Raw genomic sequence first — 22,447 nt, forward strand, 5'->3', positions numbered from 1 at the left:
CGCCTCCGCCGCGGCCCCTTTGAGAACGGGCGGACCCCCCAATTCCGACCCGCGCGCCCGTATCCGCCTCCGGGCCCTTCGCCAGACACGCGAGCCTCTCCTGATTCAGACATTCCGGAGAAGGGGGCTCTGCGTCCCAAGCAGATCGGCTGCGTGCCCGCAGCCGCTTCCCGGAGGGGCTACAGGGGGCGGGGGGGGGGGGCCGTGGAAACAGCAGGAGACCGTCCCAGCAGCCTGGCCGGGGCTCGTGGCCCTCTAGGCTGGGAATGTCCCGGGTCATAGGATCGCAGGCGCCTGCCGTCCAGCTGCCCCCGGGCTGATTCTGCCCCACAGCCAGGCCCGAACCCGAACTGGACCTCTGCGGCAGCACCGCCCCCCTCTCCGGCACCTTGCCCCCAAAAAGGGGCCTGGGCACCGGCAGGTTTGTGTGTGTGCTGGATCGGTTGACGCCTCCGGGCAGCGCGCAGTAAGTCCAATCCCTCGATTAAAAAGCACATTAAAAACCACACAATAGCCCCGGCCAAATCAACACTCCCAACCTGCAATGCTCGACCGTTGGGGAGATCTTTGGGCTCCGGGGGAATCCTGTCATCCTCCCATCAGCACCCTGAGGTTAACCTGAGCAATCCAGAGATCATGTACTCCGCCCAGCAGTGCAAGTGTGTCCCCCCAGAAAAAAACTTTAGCAAACACTAGATATCTGTAGATAGCAAGCGTGATGGGTTTGACAGCTCAGCGGAGGGTGTGGTTTGGGAGAGAGTCCCACAGAATTTCTCCCAGCCTTGACAACAGCCACCTTCCCCGGAAAGGTGCAAAGCCACCTCTTTGCTGAGGCCCCTGCTTTGCTTTCAGGTCGAACGTGTCCTGTGTCTGAGTAAACCACAGGATTGCGAGGGAAAGCCAGTCAAGCTTTGTGAAGCAATTTCGGTTTCCCTAGCCTAAAAATGCAGGACCTTCATTTTATGCAAGGGGGATAATCGCTCAAGGATTCATTAATGGTCCTCCCAGGTGGCTTCAGATTGCAGTGAAGATCCGAGAAGGGATGTTGTCTGTCCTCAGCATAGGAGGGCACATGCCCACTTCCTACTCTAACCAGTCAGGGTCATAATCCAGATGGTCCCAAGTGATCTTGGGGGGGGGGGGGATGAGTGAAACATTCCCTGTCAGCATTAGCCCCAAAGGAGCATCTTAGGGCCCCACACGCTTGACCTTCTACAAGGACCCATTTTTGAAAAAGGCCCCCGCCTTGAGGAGCTTGTAGCCTAAGTGGCCACATTCGCAGCACCAGATTGCCACAATATGGTTGGGTGGCAGTTCACAGTCCTGTAAATCTAATCAATTGTGGTCCATCCAATAAACCATGGGCAGGTCAGCCATGGTTTAGCTAACAGTATGAACCAAATGAACAGAACAGAGGCTGTGGAGTGGGAAGGCCAAGAAGGGGGGAGTGTTCACAGGTGTGGTGGTGCCTGTGTGTCAGACAAATCCAATGGCAATAGCAACCATGCAACTGAAGCCCCACAAGTGTGACCATCCTGAAAGTTTTAACCTCACCCCCTGGGAAAATGCACTTGATCCACAGCTGAGCCCAGAGGATCGGTCCTGGAAGGTGGAAGGGTTTGAGCAGAGAACCAGTTTGGTCTTGTGGTGAAGGTCCTGGGCCAGAAACCATGAGATGGGGAGTTCTAGGCCTCCATTTAAGGATGAAAACCAGCTGGCTGACCCATAAAACCCACCTCACGGGGTTGTTGTGGGGAAACCAGGAGGCAGGAGTATTAGGTATGTCAACCCCCTTGAGTGATATAACTCGAGGTGGGATAAAAATCTAATGATAGTATTTGGAGGGGTCTGTGTCCAGGAGAACAGAATTTTGGTCTCAGTTGATTGCAAAGTGGGGTGGGGGGAGGCACTAGGATGCCTTTGCAGCTTTGGGGAGGGAGAGGCCGGAGGGCTGAGCCCCCACCTGCCCCTGGCCTCAGGCTTGACCCAGGATGCAGGAGGGGTGTGAGGGCACATCCAAGCAGGACTACTGGGGGGCTGGGATGAAAGAGGAGTGCAGCTGGCCAAAAGAATTATCCATGAGAAAAAGCTTTCACCTGCAGCAAGGGGCCACTGACAGATGCCACTGATGTCACAAAGGAGCAAAGGAGACACTTTTTCAGCAATTGGAGCAATTCTTTGGCGTCCTTCTATTTATAATACAATTGAACAGCTGTTGCCCCCACCACCACCTTTAAAAAAAAAACAATTCTGTCCTAACACTAATTTGTTAGTATATTGTAGGGATCTATTTCTGTTTTATTAGGTTACACAACATGTAACAATAGATTTGACTCCTAGTAACTTGCACTGAGAAATGCTCACCATCTTAAGAGGTCTTCCAAGGACCCCCCTCAACTTTTCTACCCGAGTTCCCTCAACGTTGCCAACCATAATCACTTCTCCTAATTCATCCGCCACATGTCCAAAATCTCAATTTCTTCTCGCCAGTTATCACCTCAAGAAAGGAGACTATCTTTAGGTCAGTGTTTCTCAACCTTGGTGGCTTTAAGATGTGTGGACTTCAAGTCCCAGAATTCCCCAGCCAGCATGAATTCTGGGACTTGAAGTCCACATATCTTAAAGCCACCAAGGTTGAGAAACACTGCTTTGGGTGGCCCAGGAGTGATTGACAGGGTCTGTTTGTGGCACGCTTAGGAATTATCTCCCAATCCATAATCTTCCCTTTCTCATTCAGTTTCCAGCTTTCACCCAGTGGCATCTCCAACTGGAAAGACCTTTTCTGATCTTTGTTGGCATGGAAATGTCCTTCATGACTTGGTCTGGCATTCTCTCTCTCCCTGGTATCCATCTCTTTACTTCTCCAGCAGACCGTCTTCATCTACTCTTGAGCCCAAGAAAACACCACCATCATCCCTTTCACTTCTTCAGCGTTAACTCTGAGTTCCTGAAGCAGGCCAATGGACAAGACTTTTGCCCAACTGCATAATCCATATTAAGCAAAGCTTAGCTTGATGAATTAATCCAGTGATCAGTAATTGGTGCATTATCCTTGTGAGGAATTTTCTTAATATGGTACAACACACAGAAACAAAGACTGTTTTTCCCCCCCAAAACCGTTTTATTGTACAAAATTAGACTCCTATCTTATTCTACCATCTTCCTATAAATTTACAGCTATTTCTGTTCTTAATCTATACATTTCTGCCTTTGTGTTCTGTTTCTATGTTCCTACGCCTCGGTTAGCACTATGTTTTCCTGTCTGAACTATTTCTTAGCCCTTTGGGTCTTTGCTTTTCCCCCGGGGGTTCAGCTCTTGTAGCCAATCCCAGTCCTTTGGCACGCGAAGACCCTTTTCACGCCTCTGTAGACTTGTGAATGGGCTTTTCTCTCCCCCCACCCCCAGCACTCCCACTCCTCTCTTCCTGGAGCTGGGGGGTGGAGCTCTGCCCCTGGGCTGCTGCACGCCATGGCTTGGACTCCAGTCGGGCACGGGCACGTTTCCTCCCCGTCTCTCAGCTCTGCCTCTCGGCAGTCTTGCAGCTCCAAGAACTGAAGTTTTTCTTGCTGTCTGAAGACGGCTGTGGAGGGGCTTGTCCTTGGGTTGTAGTTTCTCTTTCCCGCATCTCTGCCGCTTTCCTGGCTAGGCACACCCGCACATGCTTGCCTTCAGCTCCCTTTCTGTGAAAGGAGCCCTCCCGTGAAGGAGAGGGTGGGGCTGTTCTAACCCCCCCCCCCCGTAGCACCAGAACTTGGAGCCCAGGAAGGAAAAATGCCTGCCCAGCGCAGGCGGGGAGTTCGCTTTTCCACAGTCCTGAGTCTCCTTTTCTCTCTCTTTTTAAACCACGTTATTAAAAGTTTTGATTACAATAATAAAAAATGATATGGACTAAAAAAGAAAGAAAAAAGGGGTGCAAAAAAGGAAAAAGACAACAAAAAAAAAGAACCCCCCCAAAAAGCAACTTCCCACCCTCATCCCAACAAGTATAAACAATTTCACTATCTCTTCACCTCCTCTTAATTAACAAATATAAAACTCTTCATCCCACAGCTCAACCTTTAACTATAGGCAAGTCCAATAACTAACATCTTCTCCAGTCCAGGTATCAGCAAAAAGTCCAAACAGTGCCCTAAAATAATAACATTAATTAACATATATAAAACTCAACATCTCAGTTCTTAACTGTAGCCAAATCCACATTTAAAAGGCATAAAGTGGTCTCAATATCCAAGTGTGAACAAAAGTTTAACATGAAAAAAGGGACATTTTCTCCTTTAAAGAAAACAAGCTCATAAATATCCCTTACTTTAAGTAGAAACCAATTAAATACAAAGCCAATTAAAATGCTATCAGATTAGAGTACATAAAATAACTGTAGGGGAAAAGGCTTAAACATAATTTTAACTGTAATCAGACCCACTACACAATATTTTTCCATTCCAGATGTCAGCAAATCCAAAGAGAACCGCCCCAAATAATGTCCCATTTAAATAAACATTCCATCTCTCAACTCTTAATTATAAGCAAATCCACATTTAAGAGACATAAAGAAATCCCAGTATCCTAATATAAACAACATACTAAAATTTAACATGACAAAGAGGAGTAATTTCTCCTTTAAAGAAGACAAGCCCACAAAAATTCCTTACTTTAAGTAGAAAGACATTTAAGTACAAAGCCAGTTTAAACAGTATCAGATTAGAATACATAAAATAACTATAGGCAAAAAGATTTAAACACCGTGTTAACTGTAAGCCAATACATAACATTTTTCCAGTTCAGATCTCAGCAAATCCAAAAAGAACCACCCAAAATAGCAACATGTCCCATTTTAACCTTGGTCAAATAAACGGACTTTGTCTTTCTTTTTACATTAAACAACCTTGCTCTTTAATCCATTCAGATTGTTGTTGATCTTGTTTCCAGTTTCTTCAAAACTTTAAACAGCCTTTTTTGTGAGTCCAGCAAAAAGAAATTATTTCAATTGCTCTTTGGGATTGTCATTTTTATTTCCTTTTTAAAGTTTAAAGCCTCACCCAGTTTTTCTTTTTTGTCTGATGACAAATTCTTATTCAAACTCTTATTCAAGTTGTTCTCAGGCATAGTTTGCTGCATATCTTTTTCTGTAACATCTCCTTCTGGGGACAGCATGTTTCCAAGAAGACACAACATAGCTGACCTTATTGATTCAAAATCTGAATGCAATTCCTCAAAAATGCCTCTAAACGCCATTATAAGTTGCTTGTCTTGTTATGTCACCAATATCAAAAACAATTCTTCTTTCCCACAAAAATGTTTCTTTAAAATTAAAGTCTTAATATTTAAAATCCCATATTCCAACATTTTCTGAGCCCTTGATCTGTTTAAAACTTTCAGAAGCCAAAACCTTGTCTTGCTTTTGCTGTTTATTTTAAATTCTTAAAGATTATAAAAATACATCTTCATTTTCTTGTATTAAAGATTGAAGGCATTCACCCAGTGTATTTCCAGCCTTGCCATTTTGGAGGTGTCTAACTTCTTTAAAGCAGTTAATAGGCAATTTCCAAAAACAGTTGGCAAGGGGAGTGCAAACTTAGGGTCTTTTGAAAAGGCTCTGTTTGCAGCTGGAGCAAGTATGGCAAATTCCCTTGGCTCCTGATTCTTCTACCCTCTGAAGATTGCTGCTTTGCATTCTCCTCGTGAGAAGCAACCGCATGGAGCATAGCTTGGACAATCTTGCATCCTCTCTTTATCCAGAGAGGGTCGAAGGAGCCAATCTAGTCATTGGCTCCCTGTCTTTTGCTGCACATGTCGGCTCTGCTTTTTGCAGAGCTGTCTTCAGTCCACCATTCTTCCCCAGAAGTCCCTGCACCTCCCTTTCTCATTATAGGTATAGACACTGATCTTTTCCAGTCTGAAGGAATATTCTTTGAGAAGGTCACCAGGGAGGTTCAAGTCCATCTTTCTGAGCATAAAATAACCCAAATCCCTATCCAATGGTTGAAAAAAAACAAGAAGGAAAAAATAGGCAGCTCAGAATCTGGAAGGTAACATCCCTCTTGGAGTTACCTTCCCCATCCTAGTGCCCTCCAGATGTGTTGGACTAACTCCCAGAATTCCACCTGGAGGACTGTAGCTACAAAAGGTCACTGTCCATAGTGATGAAAAATCTGTTAAAGAAACAATTTGCAGACTGCCATAGTAGAGTTGTATGGACATATTTTAGTCCTCCCCCCCTCACGGGAGTCCTTATGAGCCTGTCATTACAGACTTGGCTGACTCTCAAGCGTGACGTTACCAGAAGAACAAGAAATCCCCGAGACAGCTGAGCACAGCCTGGAAAGAACCTTTGGGCCTTCTCAGAAAGCAAGGCCAGTCCTTCGGCCAGGCAGTTCCTTTCCAACTAAGGCCCAGTCAGCATTTGAGTGGGATACCATGATTGTACTCCAAAGGTAGTGGATATGGCCAGGACAAAACTAAATGTGATTTAATTTACATTTTAGTGTAATTAAAACTGACAAAGCTAATATAAATCACCTCCAGTCATATATTTAGTAGTTTTCTTTTTCTGCCATATTAAAAATTACAATTTGGTAGGAACTTTAGGAGCACCCAGTAAGTTGGGCTTTGCTGGTTTCATTACACATCAAGTACTGTTGGGACAAAGACACATGTAATGACAGATTGTCCCCATTTTTAAAATATAAAATCCAATTGTTGGTTTGGTTTGTCACCAGCTGTTGCCAAGACACCTTGGAAGGGACAGAACAAAATGAAGGGGAAACACTTCCTACACTAACCAGAAGTGTCCATCGTCTTGTCTTTTCTAACCCTCTACCCCGATGCCTTTGAGATTAATGTTGGTAGGAAAAAGAAATCATAAAAGTCTCTAGAAGGAAGGACACCACGAAAGAATAAGGTCCAATCTTCCTTTCCCCAGGGGATTAAAATGGCAGGTTTGTCTGTTGCAGTAAAAGCAACAGAGTCTTACAGCCTCTCAAAAGGCACACATTTCTTACGCATCACCTTTATGGGGCTAGAGATCATCAAATGCATAGAGCATGATTTTAAGATAGACATATTATGTAGAAACCAGACTGTCATTTCAATGGGTGGGGAGGAAGAGAAGAGAGAAAAGATATCCTCCTGACCTCTCCTTTTATGGTCTCCCCATAACAAAGGGGGCAAAGCATGGCAATGGTCTTTTAAGATAATTTTCCACGTGCTTGATCCAGGTAGCTGTAGGCGATGAAAACATATGTTACAAAACATGGGTGAGTTTTTAAGGTGGCATCAACCTCTTTGCTGATTTTGCTCAGCTGTAAGACACTGATTCTGAACCGCTCATTCAGAGAGACCATGCCATATGTGCAGGGCCAGCGTCCCCCTTGCTGGTATCAATGCCCGTGCGTGTTGAAGGACACCGGTCTGCAGAGGGCTTTCCTGGAACAAGGATGGTCTTGACTGCAAGGGGTCTGGTGCAAGGTGGAGCAAAGGGAATCGCTCATTCAAATCCCTGGGGCCATTTCAGGCAGCTCTTGGCATTTTTGCTTCTTCCTGGCAGGCTGGGGGGTGGATGCCTGTATAAAGGAGGGGGGTGGGGTTAATGGAGTTGAATGGGAGTTGAAGCCTACCTATCTTAAAGTTGCCAAGGTTGAGAAACACTGATCTAACAGGAAAAGGAAAGCAGTGCCTCAACTCTTCCTCTCTACCTCCGAGCACAACTAGGCAATTCAGACCCAGTGGCTGAATTCAGAGCACGCTGCGCTTCACTAGTGTCAACCGGGTTTACATTTAATGGCTTAGCAGATTGTGTGGACCTAGTCCCTTGCCTATGATATGACCAACGTATCCTGCGAAGGCAGCTGGTACCTTTCAAGCCTTCTCTTCCCTTGGGGGGCGGGAGGGGGGGACTTAAAAATTACCCAAGTGGGAAGTAAATGGAGAAAGGGATGATGTGCTGGAACCCTGAGCAGAAGATCCCTGCAGCAACATTTTCCTGCAGACCTGACAAATGTCCCATGAGTTACCTAGCTTAAAAACAAGTTTTTGTTTGTTTTTTAATCTCAAGCTAGGGCCAGATCATTGCTTTGTGACAGTAAGAATGTGAATGTAAAAATACTCCAGCTGGATCAGGCCAAGGCATTTTGTTTCTCCCAGCGGCCAACCAGATGCCTCTGGATGCTTGCAAGAAGAAGAAGAGGGAGATGTCACCTCCCCTGTGGCTATTTGGAGGCACGCAGCTTGCAACCCAAAGCTCGCCCTTCAAGTGCCTTTCATGAATTTGTCCAATACACTTTCAAAGTTGTCCCCTGGGGCCACGTCTCCCTCAACCGGCTTTCCCACCAGATAAAGAACTGCAGACAATCCGGTCTTTTCCCGGAGGGAAGGTGTGAGATCCCACTGCCCGACAGAGGCCTAGCCCAGAGCGTGCTCCTTCCCGCTGTCTCTGCTACGACCCCGCTCTGAGCTGCTGAGCATGGCGCACGGCCCCTTTGCTGGGGAGGCGCAGCCAGCCACAGGCCCTCCCCTCTCTCACAGCCCTGCCTCTGTCTCCCTGGGATGGGGAGGGGCAGGGGCAGGGGAGGACACCGTTCCTCTTTCTCACCTTGTTTGGACGTTTCTGCACTGGGAAGAAACCCGTCACTGTCTGTTGTGCCTTCCTCGGTCTGCCCTTTTTCCTGGAGGCTGAACATTGGGGCTCGCTGAGCTTCAGGCAGGTGTCCCGCCACTTCTTCATTCGACCCCGAATTCGGCTCTCTCTGCGGAAGAGGGGCCGAGGTGAAGATTGCCAGAGGAGGAGGGAGAGGCGGGACAGGTGGCCTTCCCCCACCTGGAAGACCCACCTGCAGCAAGTGACCCCGAGGAAGCCCTGAATACGCCTGGGTTGGATGGAAAGGCATGGAGGACCTGGGTGTGGAGTCATCTCCAAACCAGGAAGAAGAGCCGCGCTCGGGTCATTTCAGTCACGTCTAGGTGGGTGAAGGGGGTCCCTATAAATATGGCCTGCACGATCTGCCCCCACAGGCCATGTTCTCCCTGAGCCCTTTCCTCCTCCTTGGTGTTTGGCTGAGGAACACCAAACAAGCTTCTGTGGGTCTGAGAGAGACGGATTTCAAAACTTGCGCCTCGCAATGCTCAGCACGCCACTGTGTGATGCAGCCAATGGAGGAAGCTCACCAAGGGCAGCTCCAGAAGCCAGACCAGCTGGACCCTGATGTGTCTGTATGGATGCAAGCGAGCTCCGGCCTCATTCACGCAGCCCCAGGCGGGAGCGGGCGGCCCTAGAGCTGCAAGGACTTTCCCCAGCCTGACTGCAATGTTCTCACAGCGGTTCATCAGCAGGGCCTGAAGGAGGAGGAGGCAGGCCCTGCTCTTCCTTATCCTGCTGCAAGTCATTCATCCACAGGAGCTGCATCTCTGAACACGGAGGATGCACAAAGCCATCGCCATGAGCTGTCCGTGCAGCCTGCCCTCCTCTGTGAATCTGCTTCACCTTTCTTAATGCCACCTCTACCGTGACTGGCAGCAACCGACCGAGAATCCCACCGCCGGGAGGGTCCCTGCTCAGGGCCAGAATCTAATGCCAGGCCCCCCCGTGGCTCTTCTGGGGAAGGCCCCCCCCGCGCCTTTGGCTCCCTTCTTGAACGGGGCTCCTCTCTGCATTCCATCAGGATCCGCCCCCCACCCCTTTCAGCCCACCTTTCCACTGCCTGCCCTGGAATGGGGGAAAAGAGGCCTCTGTGGCCCCCGGGGCCGGGCTGCAAGCAGAGCAGGGTCCCTGGCCTTTCCAGAGAAGGGAGGTGCCAGGGGCCAGCTTGCTTACTCAGAGCGGCTGGCAGGAGGAGATGCATTGTGCCCAAATTCTGCCCCCAGCGTTCCTCTTCTCGCCCGCAGCGTGCGAAGCAGATCCCTGCCGCCTCCTCTCCTCTCCTCTCCATCTCCCAGTGTGCCTCTGAGCCTTCGGGCTTGGAGCTGGGGATGCCTCCTCTTCCCCAAAACTGTGCCCTCCATTGACGCGCGACTACAGCTCCCATCCCGCTGGGGTGGCAGGCGAGGGAGCCCGGCATCCAGAGGGGCTTTACCACGACCCGCCCGCCCCGGCCTTTCTTTTCCAAGCCAGAGGACTCTTCCCCTGAGCCAAGAAGCAGGCACCAACGCCCTTAAGCCAGGCCCCCTCCTCGCTCGCTCACTCACTTCATGCACTTCTCGTGCGCGAGGAAGCGCACCAAGCCCTCCTCGTCAGGCTCCTTCCACTCCAGCACCACCCGGCCTGGGTCCGTCACCTCCGGCTGCAGAAAGAGCCGCCGTGTCTCCTCCAGGCACCAGCTGCCTGGCACGGGGTGCTTCTGCAGGGAGAGGAGTGCTGGGGGTCAGTGGCCCGGGCTGCTGCTGCTGGCGGCTGCCTGGAGGGTGGCCATCCGGCCTCGCCCGGCGGGACGGGCTCCCCGCGGGGCCTTCCTCACGCGAGCCAGGTCAGGCCCAGCCCATTCTCTCAAAGCCCGAGTTACCTTTGGCGAGGGACTCCTTTTATTTTTGGATTTGTTGTCCCTGAACGTTTTTTCCTTCCTATTTTCTATATTTTGGGTCACAAGCTACTTTGTGGGGCCTATAGGAAGGATGCAGACTCTGCAGGAGAATGTCGCACGAGCTCGCTCGTTTGTTTATTTGAGAGACTTACGTGGCCGCCCACCTTAATGCGTCGTAACTCCCGACGGAGCTAATCGAAGTGTGATGAAAGGTGTAAAAGAAACAAGCACCCCAAAAGCCACCAGGGAGTAAGTCCTAAAGCAACCTATGGGGCGGAGCTCTGCGAGGGGGGCGGGTGGGCAGCGCCTGTCCGTAGGAGAACACCTGCTGCCGAGGTGCCCGTTCCTGGGGCTCCTGGGTCGGGATCTCCAGGGGTCCGGAAAGCATTCCCTGCCTCCTCCGGCCTAGCTCCGAAGAGGCCGAGCGCCGCCTGGACGGGACCCTCTCCCTTGGGCTGGGTGGGTTCGTGGCGGCCTGCAGGGTGGCAGCACCAGGGTTGGTGGCAAACTCCGGCCAGCAGCTGCAAGGCCCGTCTGGGTGCGAGAGGCATTTGCGGGAGGTGGGCGCGACCCCCTCCCTTCCCTTCCCTTCCCTTCCCTTCCCTTTCCCCTTGATCTAGATCTCCCCTTTTCCCTAATCCCATCAAAGCCCTCTGCAATCCTCTCTCGGTCACCCAAAGAATGGAAGCGCCATCTGAATTCAGCCCGAGGGCGGCTGACAAGGTAGAGCAGCAGAGGTGACAAACGGCAACATTTGCATTGCTGACTGACTGAGGGGCCCTGCCCAATTATCTCTTATCTAGATTTCCTCCTCTCAGCAAGCCTGGCTTTGTGAATTTTGCTGGTGGTGGTTGTTGCCGGAAACTCTTTATATGCATCTACAAGGATCTGCATAGCCCCTCTACCCGCTCTTCGGTATCCAAGTTTCCCCAAAATCTTGGAGAGCCATCGTTCAGGGCTCCTCTTTCTTGTAAAGTGGGACCCAGCCATTGTCGCAAGGACCGTAGATCTTTGCTCCTTCCTTTCAAGAGCATCCGTGGCAGTGGGCTCAGGAGACAGAGGTGGCCAGCGGGTGCGCTTGTCCTCGGCTGCAGGACAGCCCCAAGGTCCGCCAGCCTCGCCAAACCCTGGAGCTCGCTCCCTTTCACCCTTTGTTATGTGATATCAGACCCAACAGCTCAGGCCAGGCTAGCAAGTCTGTCTTGTCTACACATATATGGTTATAGGTCACGCGCCCTCAAGGTAGCCGTGACTCCTGGCAACTACACGAACAAGCCCCTGGATTTTTCTTGGCCCCGTTTTCAGGAATGTCTGTCCACCGCTTTCTTCCCAGGGCTGAGAGAGAGAGACTGGCCTGAAGTCACCCAGCTGGCTTCATGCCTAGGGCAGGACTGGAACTCAGGGTCTCCTAGACTCCAGCCCAATGCCTCTAACCACTACACCAGGCTGTTGACACAGACCTCCTAAAAAGCCCTTCCATTTATCTGAAGTACGTAGTGCATCCAATGCCCTTTAGACTGAAATACGCACAAATTTGAGAGCAGGCAGAATGCGCAAGGCAACGCCCGCCCGGCCTCCTCGACGGGCCGCCCGGCTTCTAGGCCCTCACCAGGGCCTCGGCGGAGACCTTCAGCAGCCGAAGCTTCCGCCGCCTCCATCAGGGGCAGCCGGCTCTACCCCAGGGCGACAGGAATTGCCCGCGGGCCAGGACAGAGGCCGCCCATGAATCAGGAGCCCATGCGCAGAGGGCCGAGGGTGGGACAGCGGGGGAGCGAGATGTGCTGGCGGGTACCTCACGGCTGGTATTCCGCAAGACCTGCTCGATGCTTCCGTGGCGCCGCAGCAGCTTCAGCGCCTTCTTTGGACCCAGCCCTCGGATTTTGTCGCAGTAATCGCAGCCCAGCAGGATGCAGAGATCCACAAACTAAACCCAGCGGAGAGAGACCGAGGACAGAAAGTGGGCACCGCTTCACAAAACCGAATGCAAACTAATGCCAGTTCTCCCCAGCGAGGCACAATGGGCCCCCGTCTCCTCCTCCCCCACCCCTGCCTTTTCTGGAAAACTAGAAGGGAAGGCACGGAAGGAGGATGCCATGCTCGCGGTGGGGGGAAGCGTCCCAGGTGCAGCAGGACAGGAAGGAATAAGCCAGCCGGGCAGTAAGAGAAACGTCTCTTCCACCTACCCCCATCCGGCATTTCCAGGAGAGCCAGACTACAACTCCCCTCACCGCCCACCAGCTCTGCCTGGGCTCCACGCCCTCAACCCGTCAGAAAGCAGACCGCCTTGCCTCTCGCAGGTGCAACTGGGGGACAAGGGGAGCCAGGAAGGGGGGCACACCCACACGGGCTCCCCAGCAGCCCTTCAGAAGGGCTCTGCTGCTGCCCTCTTCCAGCAAAGCCCTTCTGAAGGGCTGCTGGGGAGCCTGCGTGGACGTGCCCCCTCGTCCCCCAGCCTAAACTGCAGCCCTGGTCACCTGGGGGCCTCTCGGGCAAAGGCCAAGGAGCCCCAGTTCTGCTCAGCTTCCAAATCCAGACATGGGTGGAGGCCAAGTCAAGGCCCACTCCCCCTCCCGGCGCTGCCCCTCACCTGCTCCTGAGTCATCCCCAGCTTTTGCAGGACAACGGGCAAGGAGATCTCTTCCAGATGGCTGGGAAAGAAAGAACCAACGGGGGATCTTCATCTCAGAGAAAGGAGTGGAAACCGACTGCCTAACTTCTTCCCACATCCCAGAGTGTCTGGCCCAGGAAGCCCCAACTTCCCACCAGGGGACTCTTGGGCAGCTCAGCTGCAATGCCAGGCTCCCCATTATTCTCTCCACGCCCACTCCAGCCACCCGCTACATCCCCTCAGCTCTGAAGGACTACTCTGCCCTCGGAGGAAGGGTGGGGGGGCAGAAAACGTGCTAGGGCAGGATTGTGTCCCAGAAGCAGCAGCTCCTCCCGGCTTCTTCTGGATGGAGGAGTCTGCCCCCTCCCCCGCAGGGATCCAAAGGCAGGCCAGCTGCAGGATCACTGCTGCCCACTCGCTCTCTTTTCCCAGCTCTCCTCCGTCCAGCTTCCACCCCATCCAGCCGCCTCTTGGGCAGGCACTTGGTCTCACTGCAGTGCTAAAAAACTTCCGCCTGGTGCTTCAGCTACTGACCAGCAGTCTCCCAGGGTCTCGGAATTTTGGAAAATGGATTTTGGAATTAATTATAAGGTATCCTTCCCATGAGAAAGTCAACCTGTTTTGAATTTTTTATGACATAAAAGAGATTAAAAAAATTAAAAATTGGGCACTAGAGGGAACTAAAGATTTTAATTAATGGAGAATATACAAACCTGATTAACAGCTACAGAATGATGCAAAATATTATAATATTGGAAATACTGAAGGATACTTTTGAAAAATGGAATTAGAAGTTAATATCAACAATGTCAATAGCAATATTTGCTTCTATGGACAGACTGTGGCCAAAAGACGTTTGGAAGAAAGGGCAGAAGAGGAACAAGTTTTATCTGGCAAGACAAAGACAGAGTTGACCCTCAAAGCAGATCTACAAATGACAGGCTACAAGAATGTCATGGAAATATGTTTTATTGGACATACAAAAGAAATCGGTTGATGCTTTAAAAATCAAAAGGGAAATACAAATAAAACCAAGAGAGTGACATGGATAATTCTTTTATATTGGATTTACAAAAGAGGTTTGTTAAAGCTTGGATGAATCTTGTGAGAAGAAGTAAAAAAAGAAATGAAATCAAGTTCTACATTACTTGAATGGACTAAAGATTAAGATTGTTAGAAGCAAAAGGAAGGAATATAAAGTTGGTTTATTTGATCAAAGTTAAAATAGAAATGTTATTTCTGGCAGCCCTTAACGGACTTTTGCTGACACTAGGACTGAAATGATGATGCTTTATGGATTTGTTTATAGATAAGATATGGGACATGGGATGAAGAGATCATTGGTTGTAAATTAAGAGGTGAAAAGTTGCTAAAATTGTTTAACTAGTGATGGAAATTGGAACTTTTAAAATATTTTTCTTTACTATATTCTTTTCCTTCCTTCCTTCCTTCCTTCCTTCCTTCCTTCCTTCCTTCCTTCCTTCCTTCCTTCCTTCCTTCCTTCCTCCCTCCCTCCCTCCCTCCATGTTTTTTCTTTTCCTTTGCATTTTTTACTTCCTTTCTACTTTTCTTTCTTTTAGCTTCTTTTAGACTTTACTATTGCAATTATAATCTTGAATAAACTTATTTTTAAAGGGGCTGCATTCCCCCAAAATGGCAAAACGTCTGTTTGGGGCTGCTCTTTGGTCCTGGGCCAACCTTAGATTTGAGGGCCTTGGCATGGTTGCATCTAGCGTACCGGCTGTGATTCTGCAGCTGTCAGATTTGGCAACACTTCTCCGGGCCTTGCTTTCATTTCATTTCAGTTTGGTTCTGCCGAGTCAGATCAGAAAGACACTCTACACATGTGCAGAGACTACGTGGCCTTATGCTCCAGGGCCAAGCTCACGCCCACAACACTCACCTGTTCTTAACGGCAAGATGCCGCAGGAGGCGCCCGGCTCCAAAGGGGAGGGCGTCCATGTCTTCCGTGGCTGCACACCAGGCATGCCCAGACTTCACCAGGGCGGCGCAGGTGGCTTCTGCCTCCGCAGGAGCCTAAGTCACGCGCCAAGAGAGGAAGGGAAGCCTCCTGTCAGAGGGGGGTTGAAACTAGGACGTCAGAGTGAGAGCGCACGCCTACAGTATCTCTGGTCTGAGTGCCCAAATCCGAATTGGAGACGCTTTCAGAGGTCAGAAAGAGCTCCAGAACAAAAAGTCACATCATGCAAACGCACCGTACATCCAAATCCCTTTGTTTTGCTGTGCCTTTTCTCTCGGCTTAAACACACCTGCAAAAATTTTGCTAAAGTCTCCTTACATCTTCCAGACTCAGTGAATATATTTAGTGTGGGGAACCCCCCCCCATATGATGCAGTTAATTTACTGGCAAATTTGAAAAGTGGCAGTGAATCTGTTCCGGGCTCTGCGACCCTGGCACTGAATCCTCTATGAAAATCTGAACACCCTAGCTGTTCTGTTCACAGGATCCAAACTCACAAAGCCGGAGTAACTCCACAGGGGCCTGTGCAGAAAGCTACTTCTGGAGACTCCTGGGGACTAACTTCAGTGTGGCGAATTGGCCTCATGCCGGTTTTAAGCCAGCTAAATCAAATCCCAGCATGGAACTCAGAGGGCTCTCACACCTGGGCATTTAATCTGCTCAGAAGGGCCCTTCTCAGCTCCCCCCCATCAAGTAAGAGGAAGGGTCAGCTCAGCGGCTCGGTCTCTGGGAAAGCCAGCACCCTGGGGAAAACCTTTTTGTATACCAGCCCTTTAGGTCTGTAGCGTTCAGCCCCGCCTGACACCGTGGCATCGTTTGTGAGGGAGGGGCAGTGACCCTGGGGCGGAGCCTGTTTGGCCTGCAGCAGGCACAGTTCCTGGCCCCACAAGCAGATGTGAGAAACACAACCAAAACTCTGGGACCAACTCAACTTTTCTGGGTCAGCCACAGATGGGGGCTTCTGCAACACAACAAACTAACTATAGTCCTTTTACTGCTATATTGGCACTCACTGTCCCTCTACCCTATTTCACCCTTGCTAAGCTACTGCCTTAGTCCACACGTTACGATAAACCATGATGGTTGATCTGGTTCTCTGTGTGGGCTCCCAGTCTGTTGTTGCTCATTCAACAGCCATGGTTAAACAAACCTCAGTTTAGGGCAATTCTGTGAACCAGATCATCTGACTCAGCAGCAAATTCTGGATCACCCTACCTATCTGTTGGCTCTCCTTGAGTTTTGGACATTCACCTACGTAGTCTTAATGCCTTCATTGCTCGATTTCTCCCTTCAATTATATTTAATTCCCCAAGAAACGAACACCCCTAAACGAAAGCTGCTGCTGCTGCTGCTGAACTTATCTGGACAACCAGATACCCATAACTACCAGGATTAAAAGAGGGCAGTCACGCCAGAATTATTCTAAGGCTAATTGTTCGCCCCCATCCAACCAACCCTAGTACCTGTCTCAGGGCTCAAATGAACCCATATTGGATTTAAACTCTGTCTTTTACACAGGGGCTCAAGGCAATCTGTGTAGCGCTTCTCCTATTTTCCCCACAACAGCAAACCTGTAGGGTAAGAGACAGGGATTGGCCCAAAGTCCCCAAAAGAGATTCCAGGGCTGGGGAGAGGATTTAAACCCAGGCCTTCGCACATTTAGTCCAGGACTAATAACCCAGATCTCCCCCTCCCAGTCCAGCTCCTTCCTCACTGGACCCCCTTTGCTCTTGGACTGAGAAGGAAGGACTGGCCCAAAGTCCCCCAGGGAGCATCCACGGGTGAGGAGGACCAGAACCTGGGTCTCCCCCTCCTATTCTGGCCCTTTCCCCACTGCAACCTTCATCACCCATGATGGCGAGGAGATGATTGGAGACCACACAGATACCAACGTCCTGCTTTGCAGGTGAAAAGGTAAAGGCGCTTCCAGAAACGCCATACATGTCTCTCTTGTCCGGCCCTCAAAGAGGTGGGAGTCTCAGAAGAGGGCAAGGAAACCTTCCCCAGCTGGGAGGAGGCTTTGGAGCCCTGCATTGCTCTTCTCCCACCCCAACTCCTCAAGATGGGCAAATCATAGGAAACGAAGGAATGCAAACCTCTGCCCGGCTAGCCTGGGGCTGCAGACAAGATTCAGTCTCCTCGGAGGCAAAAGGCTAGCCCGGTCTGCCCACAGCGCCCACGGAAACCAACTCTGTCCTCCTCCTCCTCCTCCTCCCCGCTGGAATCTGGGGAAGCCCAAAACAGAGCCCCGCCCCCCAAGCAGGGCTGTGCTCTCTTCGCCGGGCTGTTACCTGGACGCAAGGAACACCCAAGTAGCTCAAAAGAGTCTCTGAGTCCCGCCCCGGGGGTCGCGCTGGAACATCAGGCTCTGGAAAGAAAGCAGGAAGACAGACCCAGAGGGAGCTGACGCCCTGGAGACCCCGCGCCCCCCTCGCCCCCCAGAGCAGAGCCTTTCGCGGAGGGACTCCCGGGAGCCTCTTACCTGCAGTTCCCCTCCTGGCTCCGGAGACGGCGGCCCGTTTGGCCAGCTGCAAGGAAAGGCGGCGCGAGTGACTCCCTTCCCCTTCCCCTTCCCCAAGAGCGCCGCCAGCCTGCCTGCCTGCCAGCTCGGCTCCGCCGCAGGCTGGGGGGATTCCGCAAGGAGCGCGGGGTCTTCGGGCTTGGTCTCCTCCCGCCCCTCGCCCCCCATCTCTACGAACCACCCTCCGCTTCAGCTCCGGCGGCTTCCCATCGAAGACGAAGACGGGCTTGAGGCCGTTCTCCAAGAGGTGCAGCGTCCGGAAAAAGAGCCCCTGCAAGGAACTGGCGGGGGACGGGGGGCCGTCAGCGGGAAAGAGCGCGCCGGAGCCGGGCCCCGTCGGAGGCCCCCAGCACGGCCCGGCCCGGCCCCCCGCGCCCCCTCCCTCACCTGATGTTCTGCCCGTGCCGGTTGACGATCGGCGGCGCGGCCGCGCGGAACTGGTGGACGGCCACGGACGCGTCCAGAGCGACCACCCGCCCTGCGCCGCGCGGGGGAGAGGCCGGCTGAGCGGGCGCGGCGGGGGCCCGTCCGCCCCGCCCCTTCCCGCCCCTTCCCCGGCGGGCCCCCGAGCCCTCCGCCCCTCGAGCGCCCACGACCAGGGGAGGCCCGGGCTCCGGGCCGGCGCTCACCGCGGTACTGCTCGAGCGAGGCGGGGCGCACGGCCTCCGGCGCCTCCTCCTTGATCAGCTCGGACAGCTTGGCGATGCCCATGGCCGCGCGGGGGGTCGGGCGAGGGCGCCTCTGACCACGCGCAGAGCGCCTCAGCGGGATGCCCCGCCCCGGCCGCGGCGCCTCCGCCGGCCTCTGCCCGAGGGGCGCGCGGGCGCGCAGCAGGGAAAGGCCGGCAGGAGGGCCTTCGGGAGCGGCGCCGGCTCACTTCCTGGAAGTGACGAGGCAACCCCCGCATCATCCCCAGCGAGCCGGGGCTCGGAAGCCAACGCCCGGAGCCGGCGGTTTGGCGAAGTGCGCATGCTCCGGCCTGCGCTCGGTCGCCCCTCTCGCTGGCGGAACTCTCGCGGCCTCTCCTCCGTGCCGCTCTAGCCTGCGGGAGCTCTGTGCGGGGCGCTCGGCGGACTCTTCGCTGGCGGGGAGAGTCGCCCGGGTAGGGAGGGACGCGACCGGGCGCGGGGGATGCCGCCGCCGCCGGCCCGGGGGAGGGGGGCTCCTTGGTTGCGCCCGGCGCCCTGGAGGCGTCGGCCCGCCCCCGCCCGGCGCAGCGCCGCACAGCGAGGACCCCGGCTGGGCCCGTCCAGGGGAGGGGGCCCGGGGCAGCTCGGCCGCCGGCGTCTGCGCCCCCCAGCGGGCCCAGATGACGCCCCCTCCCTCCCTCCCTCCCTCGCAGAGGCTCCGTCCCCATGCCCGCCCGGCCGGAGCGGGACGCGGCCGCGCCGCTCGCCGGCCTGCTGCTGTCCGCCGCCTGCCTGCACTCCGCCCTCCGGACCTTTCAGGTGGGGGGGCCGCCGGGGAGGGGGAGGGGCGCCCCCCGCCCGCCCGCCCGCCCGCCCGCCCCCCGGCTGAGCGCCCGCGCCGCCTCTCTCCGCCCGCAGGTCAACCGGGGGCCGCGGCCGGGGTCCTGCTCCAGGCCCTCGGGCCCCTCCTGGAAGCCGCCCCCGGACCGCGCCTGGCCCTGCGCGGCGGTCGGGCTGCCGCTGCTGGCCTTCGGCTTCCACTGGCCGAACGGGGACCGCTTCACGGCCAACGCCCTGCTGGGCGGCGCGTTGCTGCTGGCCGGCGGCCGCGGCTGCCTCACGGAGGAAGGCCGGGCCGCGGCGGCGCGCTCGGTCGGCTCCACGGTCGCCGCCGCCGCCGCCGCCGCCCTCCTCCTCCTCTCGGTCTTCCCCAGGAGCGGCTCCGGGGTCGCGGGCAGCCTCCTGCTGGGGGCGGCCGGCCTGCTGGCGGGGACCGGGCTGTGGCCGTTGCCCGCCCCGGGGAGGCAGACGCCGTCCGCTGCCTCACGGCGGCCGCCGACCTGGCCCTGGCCCTGGCCCTGGCCCTGGCCCTGGGCCGGGCTCTCCGCGCGCAGCACCTGCAGCCGGGCGCCGGCTCCGCGGAGTGGGCGGCTGCGGCTGCGGCCGCGGCCGCTCCTTGACGGGAGGGCAGCCTCGGGGCGCCGGGGATCCCGCTGGGCCGGGAGCAAGCGCAGGGGCGACTCCGGAGCCGCGCGCGCCCTGCCGCCGGCGTTGCAGGAGGTTCTGTGGTCGGCCGGAGGGCGCTGCTCTCCCCTTCCGGGGGGCGCCCGGGTTGCGGAAACTGCTGGCAGGGGCACTTCGGGGGTGGCAACGTTGTGTGTGAGCGCTGGGGTCTTGGAGAAGTCCGTGTGTGCCAGGCATGGTGAGTGACATGCTAGGCCTGCATTTTCTGCACAGAGATCCGGTCCAGAGGTCCCTTCAGTAAGGAGGTGGCCACACGTGAGCAGCCAGGTGGTCCTGAGATGGTTGGCTCTGAGCCCGAGATCTCTCTCCCCAGCTCTGCTTCTCCCCTCCGCCACTGTGCGGCCCCCAGGGCCCTTGCCCCAGGAATCCGATACACCTGGCACGCAAGGGCAGCCTTTCTCAACTCCGAACTGAGACTGGGATGCGTTGCGCCTTCGGTCCAGAATCAACTGTATGCCGAAAAACATACTGTAATAAATATCCAGTTGGTGTGAAGTCTGGGGTAGAGCCCTCTGTGGTTGTTCTCTTTGCCTCCATTGATGGTCAGAAGCAAGAAGCTGGGCTGGATTGTGGAAGTCGCTGGCTGGAGCTGGCCCTTCAGCAACATCTGGTTCCTCTCCTCTGGCCTGGGATTCAGCCTGCTGTTGAGCAGACAGCCTTCTGGCTAGATCCCAAGTGGGCTGGAGGGCATCTGCCCAAAATTCAAGGCCAGAAACCTCTCTTACAAAATAACTGAGCTGCCAGATGTCATTTCAACCCCAGCCTTAGAAGGTGACAACAGCTGACCAACTTTGGCTGATTTCAGAAGCAAAATGGGGTTAAATTGGGAACCGCTGATCTAGACGCACCTGGCTAAATTCACACTGAATTCAGGCCTCTTCGTCCCAATTGCACGGTGCAGAATGATGGAGGTTGGATGTGGATTAATTCAACATGCATTTTCTTAAATACAGTTCTAGCACTTGGCTGGCCTTGTTGCCTAGACCAGGGAGTAAAGCAGGGTCAGACCTGAAAATTAGTCCTTGGGTGGAAGACCTGTGGGGGATCCCAGGGCTGTTAGGCTAAACTGGGGAGTCAGAGAAGCATCTAAGGGGGCAGCAGCAGCGGGAAACCATTTTGCCAAGAAAATGACATGGACTCATCCACCGAGTCCCCAAGAGTTGAGATTAATTTGATGGAGTCTTTACTCTGTTTCAGTCTACAAAGCATGCTTGGGATCTTCACTGTCAATTGGGGAGGAATGAAGAAAGCCCTGTTGCATTCCGGTGGGTGGTATGAAGCAGGCTCACGTTGCAAACAACAGGCATTTTAGGTACCATGTAGAAATGGCCAGTTCTCCCTCTTCAGATAGGCAGCCTCTTCTTAAGGCTGACCTCAGCCCCCTGCATCCCTGGGCTGACTTTAAACCCTCTTTTATTTATTTGTTGATATGTCACATTTATACATCTCACCCCCCCCATCTCACACAAAGTGATTCTGGGTGGCGTACAACAATGAATTAAAATAAATGGGTAGGAACAATAATAAGATAAAATGATTATTAAAATGGAAACATCGAAAATGTAAAAAAATTAAAATATACAAACACCACGGAAAGAGCAGAATATCAATCCTAATGGGGCCATCTAAGAATGTCTCTGGTTCCCAAAGACATAACCTGGTCTTGATAACATAACCCTCTTCCCAGAAAAGGAAAATGGGCTCCAAGTTGAGCCGAGCTTGTGGAATCAAGACAAAGCCTGTCAGCACCATGTTGGGCCAGCTGCACTCAGGCTCTGCAGCTTGTTTGCAAAGAGCTTATCAAAAGTGATCTGCTTGATGGACCACAACTGATGTCCTGCAAGGAACCCTGGGGAAGATTTAGCTCTGGGTTCCAGCCATGCAGGCTCCATAAAGCGTCTTCCTCTGCTGGTCAGCACCCTTCCCAGCAGCATCAGCACACTCTGCCTACAGGGAAATTCTGTCTGTCCTAACTGGTCAACCTTAAAGCTGGCGATGCACAGATCTTAGATGATGCTACTTCATGGCAGCAGGCTGATTGGCAGTTGGGAAGACAGCGAGCCGAGGCTTGACCCTAAACTGTCCTTTTGTGGATTTTCACAGCTCAGCTACAGGATTTGACAAGACTTTTTTTCATACAGGGTTCATATGTATATAGACTGACCAGCCTATTTAATTGGAGAGTGTGCAAATTGTTCCCTTGCCTCCGAATTCTGCTTTCCAGGGAAGGTTGTTGAGCCAGCGGGGTCAGGCTTTTGAGCAGGTGCCTGAACCAAAAATTCTTTTCCAAAGGCAATTCTCACAGAGCTCTCCTTAGTGAAACTTGAGATGGGTGGGATGGTGTTACAAGAACTCCAAGGACTGAAAGCTTTCAGTGTAGAACCAATAAATGACTGTGTGTCTTAGGGTGATTCTGATCCTCTGCTGAACAGCCTTCCAGTGAACCAGCATGGAAGGAAGTGGATCTTTCCCCATGCAGAAGTTTGCAGCTGGTTGTTTACCTAACGATCTCTTCAATCTTGACAGTCTGTGAACTACCTCTTCCTCTTCTGGTGTTATGCCACCCAAGAAGTGTCCGGACCCTTTTCAGCCGGGGTTCAAGGCCAGGCATGGGGCTGAAATGACATTGGTCATTCTGGTGGATGAATTTACTCAGCGCTCAGACGGGGGGTGTG

At 53.4% G+C, this 22,447-nt stretch overlaps 2 protein-coding genes across 2 annotated transcripts; one reads left to right on the top strand and one right to left on the bottom strand.

The window, feature by feature from the left end:
• Window positions 1-3,028: 3,028 nt before the first annotated feature.
• On the bottom strand, window positions 3,029-18,459 carry LOC103053156 (putative flap endonuclease 1 homolog). Its single transcript, XM_088148816.1, has 11 exons — window positions 18,249-18,459; window positions 18,007-18,097; window positions 17,798-17,900; window positions 17,581-17,626; window positions 17,390-17,466; window positions 15,021-15,154; window positions 13,097-13,157; window positions 12,302-12,433; window positions 10,178-10,329; window positions 8,589-8,742; window positions 3,029-7,560 (listed from the first exon to the last, which is right to left on the bottom strand). Exons 1-11 carry the CDS (start codon window positions 18,328-18,330, stop codon window positions 7,489-7,491), a joined length of 1,104 nt encoding a protein of 367 aa, XP_088004942.1. The 5' UTR covers window positions 18,331-18,459; the 3' UTR covers window positions 3,029-7,488.
• Window positions 18,460-18,538: 79 nt separating this feature from the next.
• TMEM276 (transmembrane protein 276) lies at window positions 18,539-19,837 on the top strand. The gene is given in 5 exon segments (XM_088148817.1): window positions 18,539-18,721; window positions 18,962-19,074; window positions 19,173-19,224; window positions 19,226-19,545; window positions 19,548-19,837. Coding segments are annotated over 4 exon segments (633 nt in total). The 5' UTR covers window positions 18,539-18,721; window positions 18,962-18,974; the 3' UTR covers window positions 19,709-19,837.
• The last annotated feature ends 2,610 nt before the right edge of the window (window positions 19,838-22,447 follow it).

Source organism: Python bivittatus, unplaced genomic scaffold (genome assembly GCF_059951505.1).
Source record: "Python bivittatus isolate LINGU-HERP-01145 unplaced genomic scaffold, Pbiv_v1 ctg000590_np1212, whole genome shotgun sequence".
Classification (NCBI taxonomy): domain Eukaryota; kingdom Metazoa; phylum Chordata; class Lepidosauria; order Squamata; family Pythonidae; genus Python; species Python bivittatus.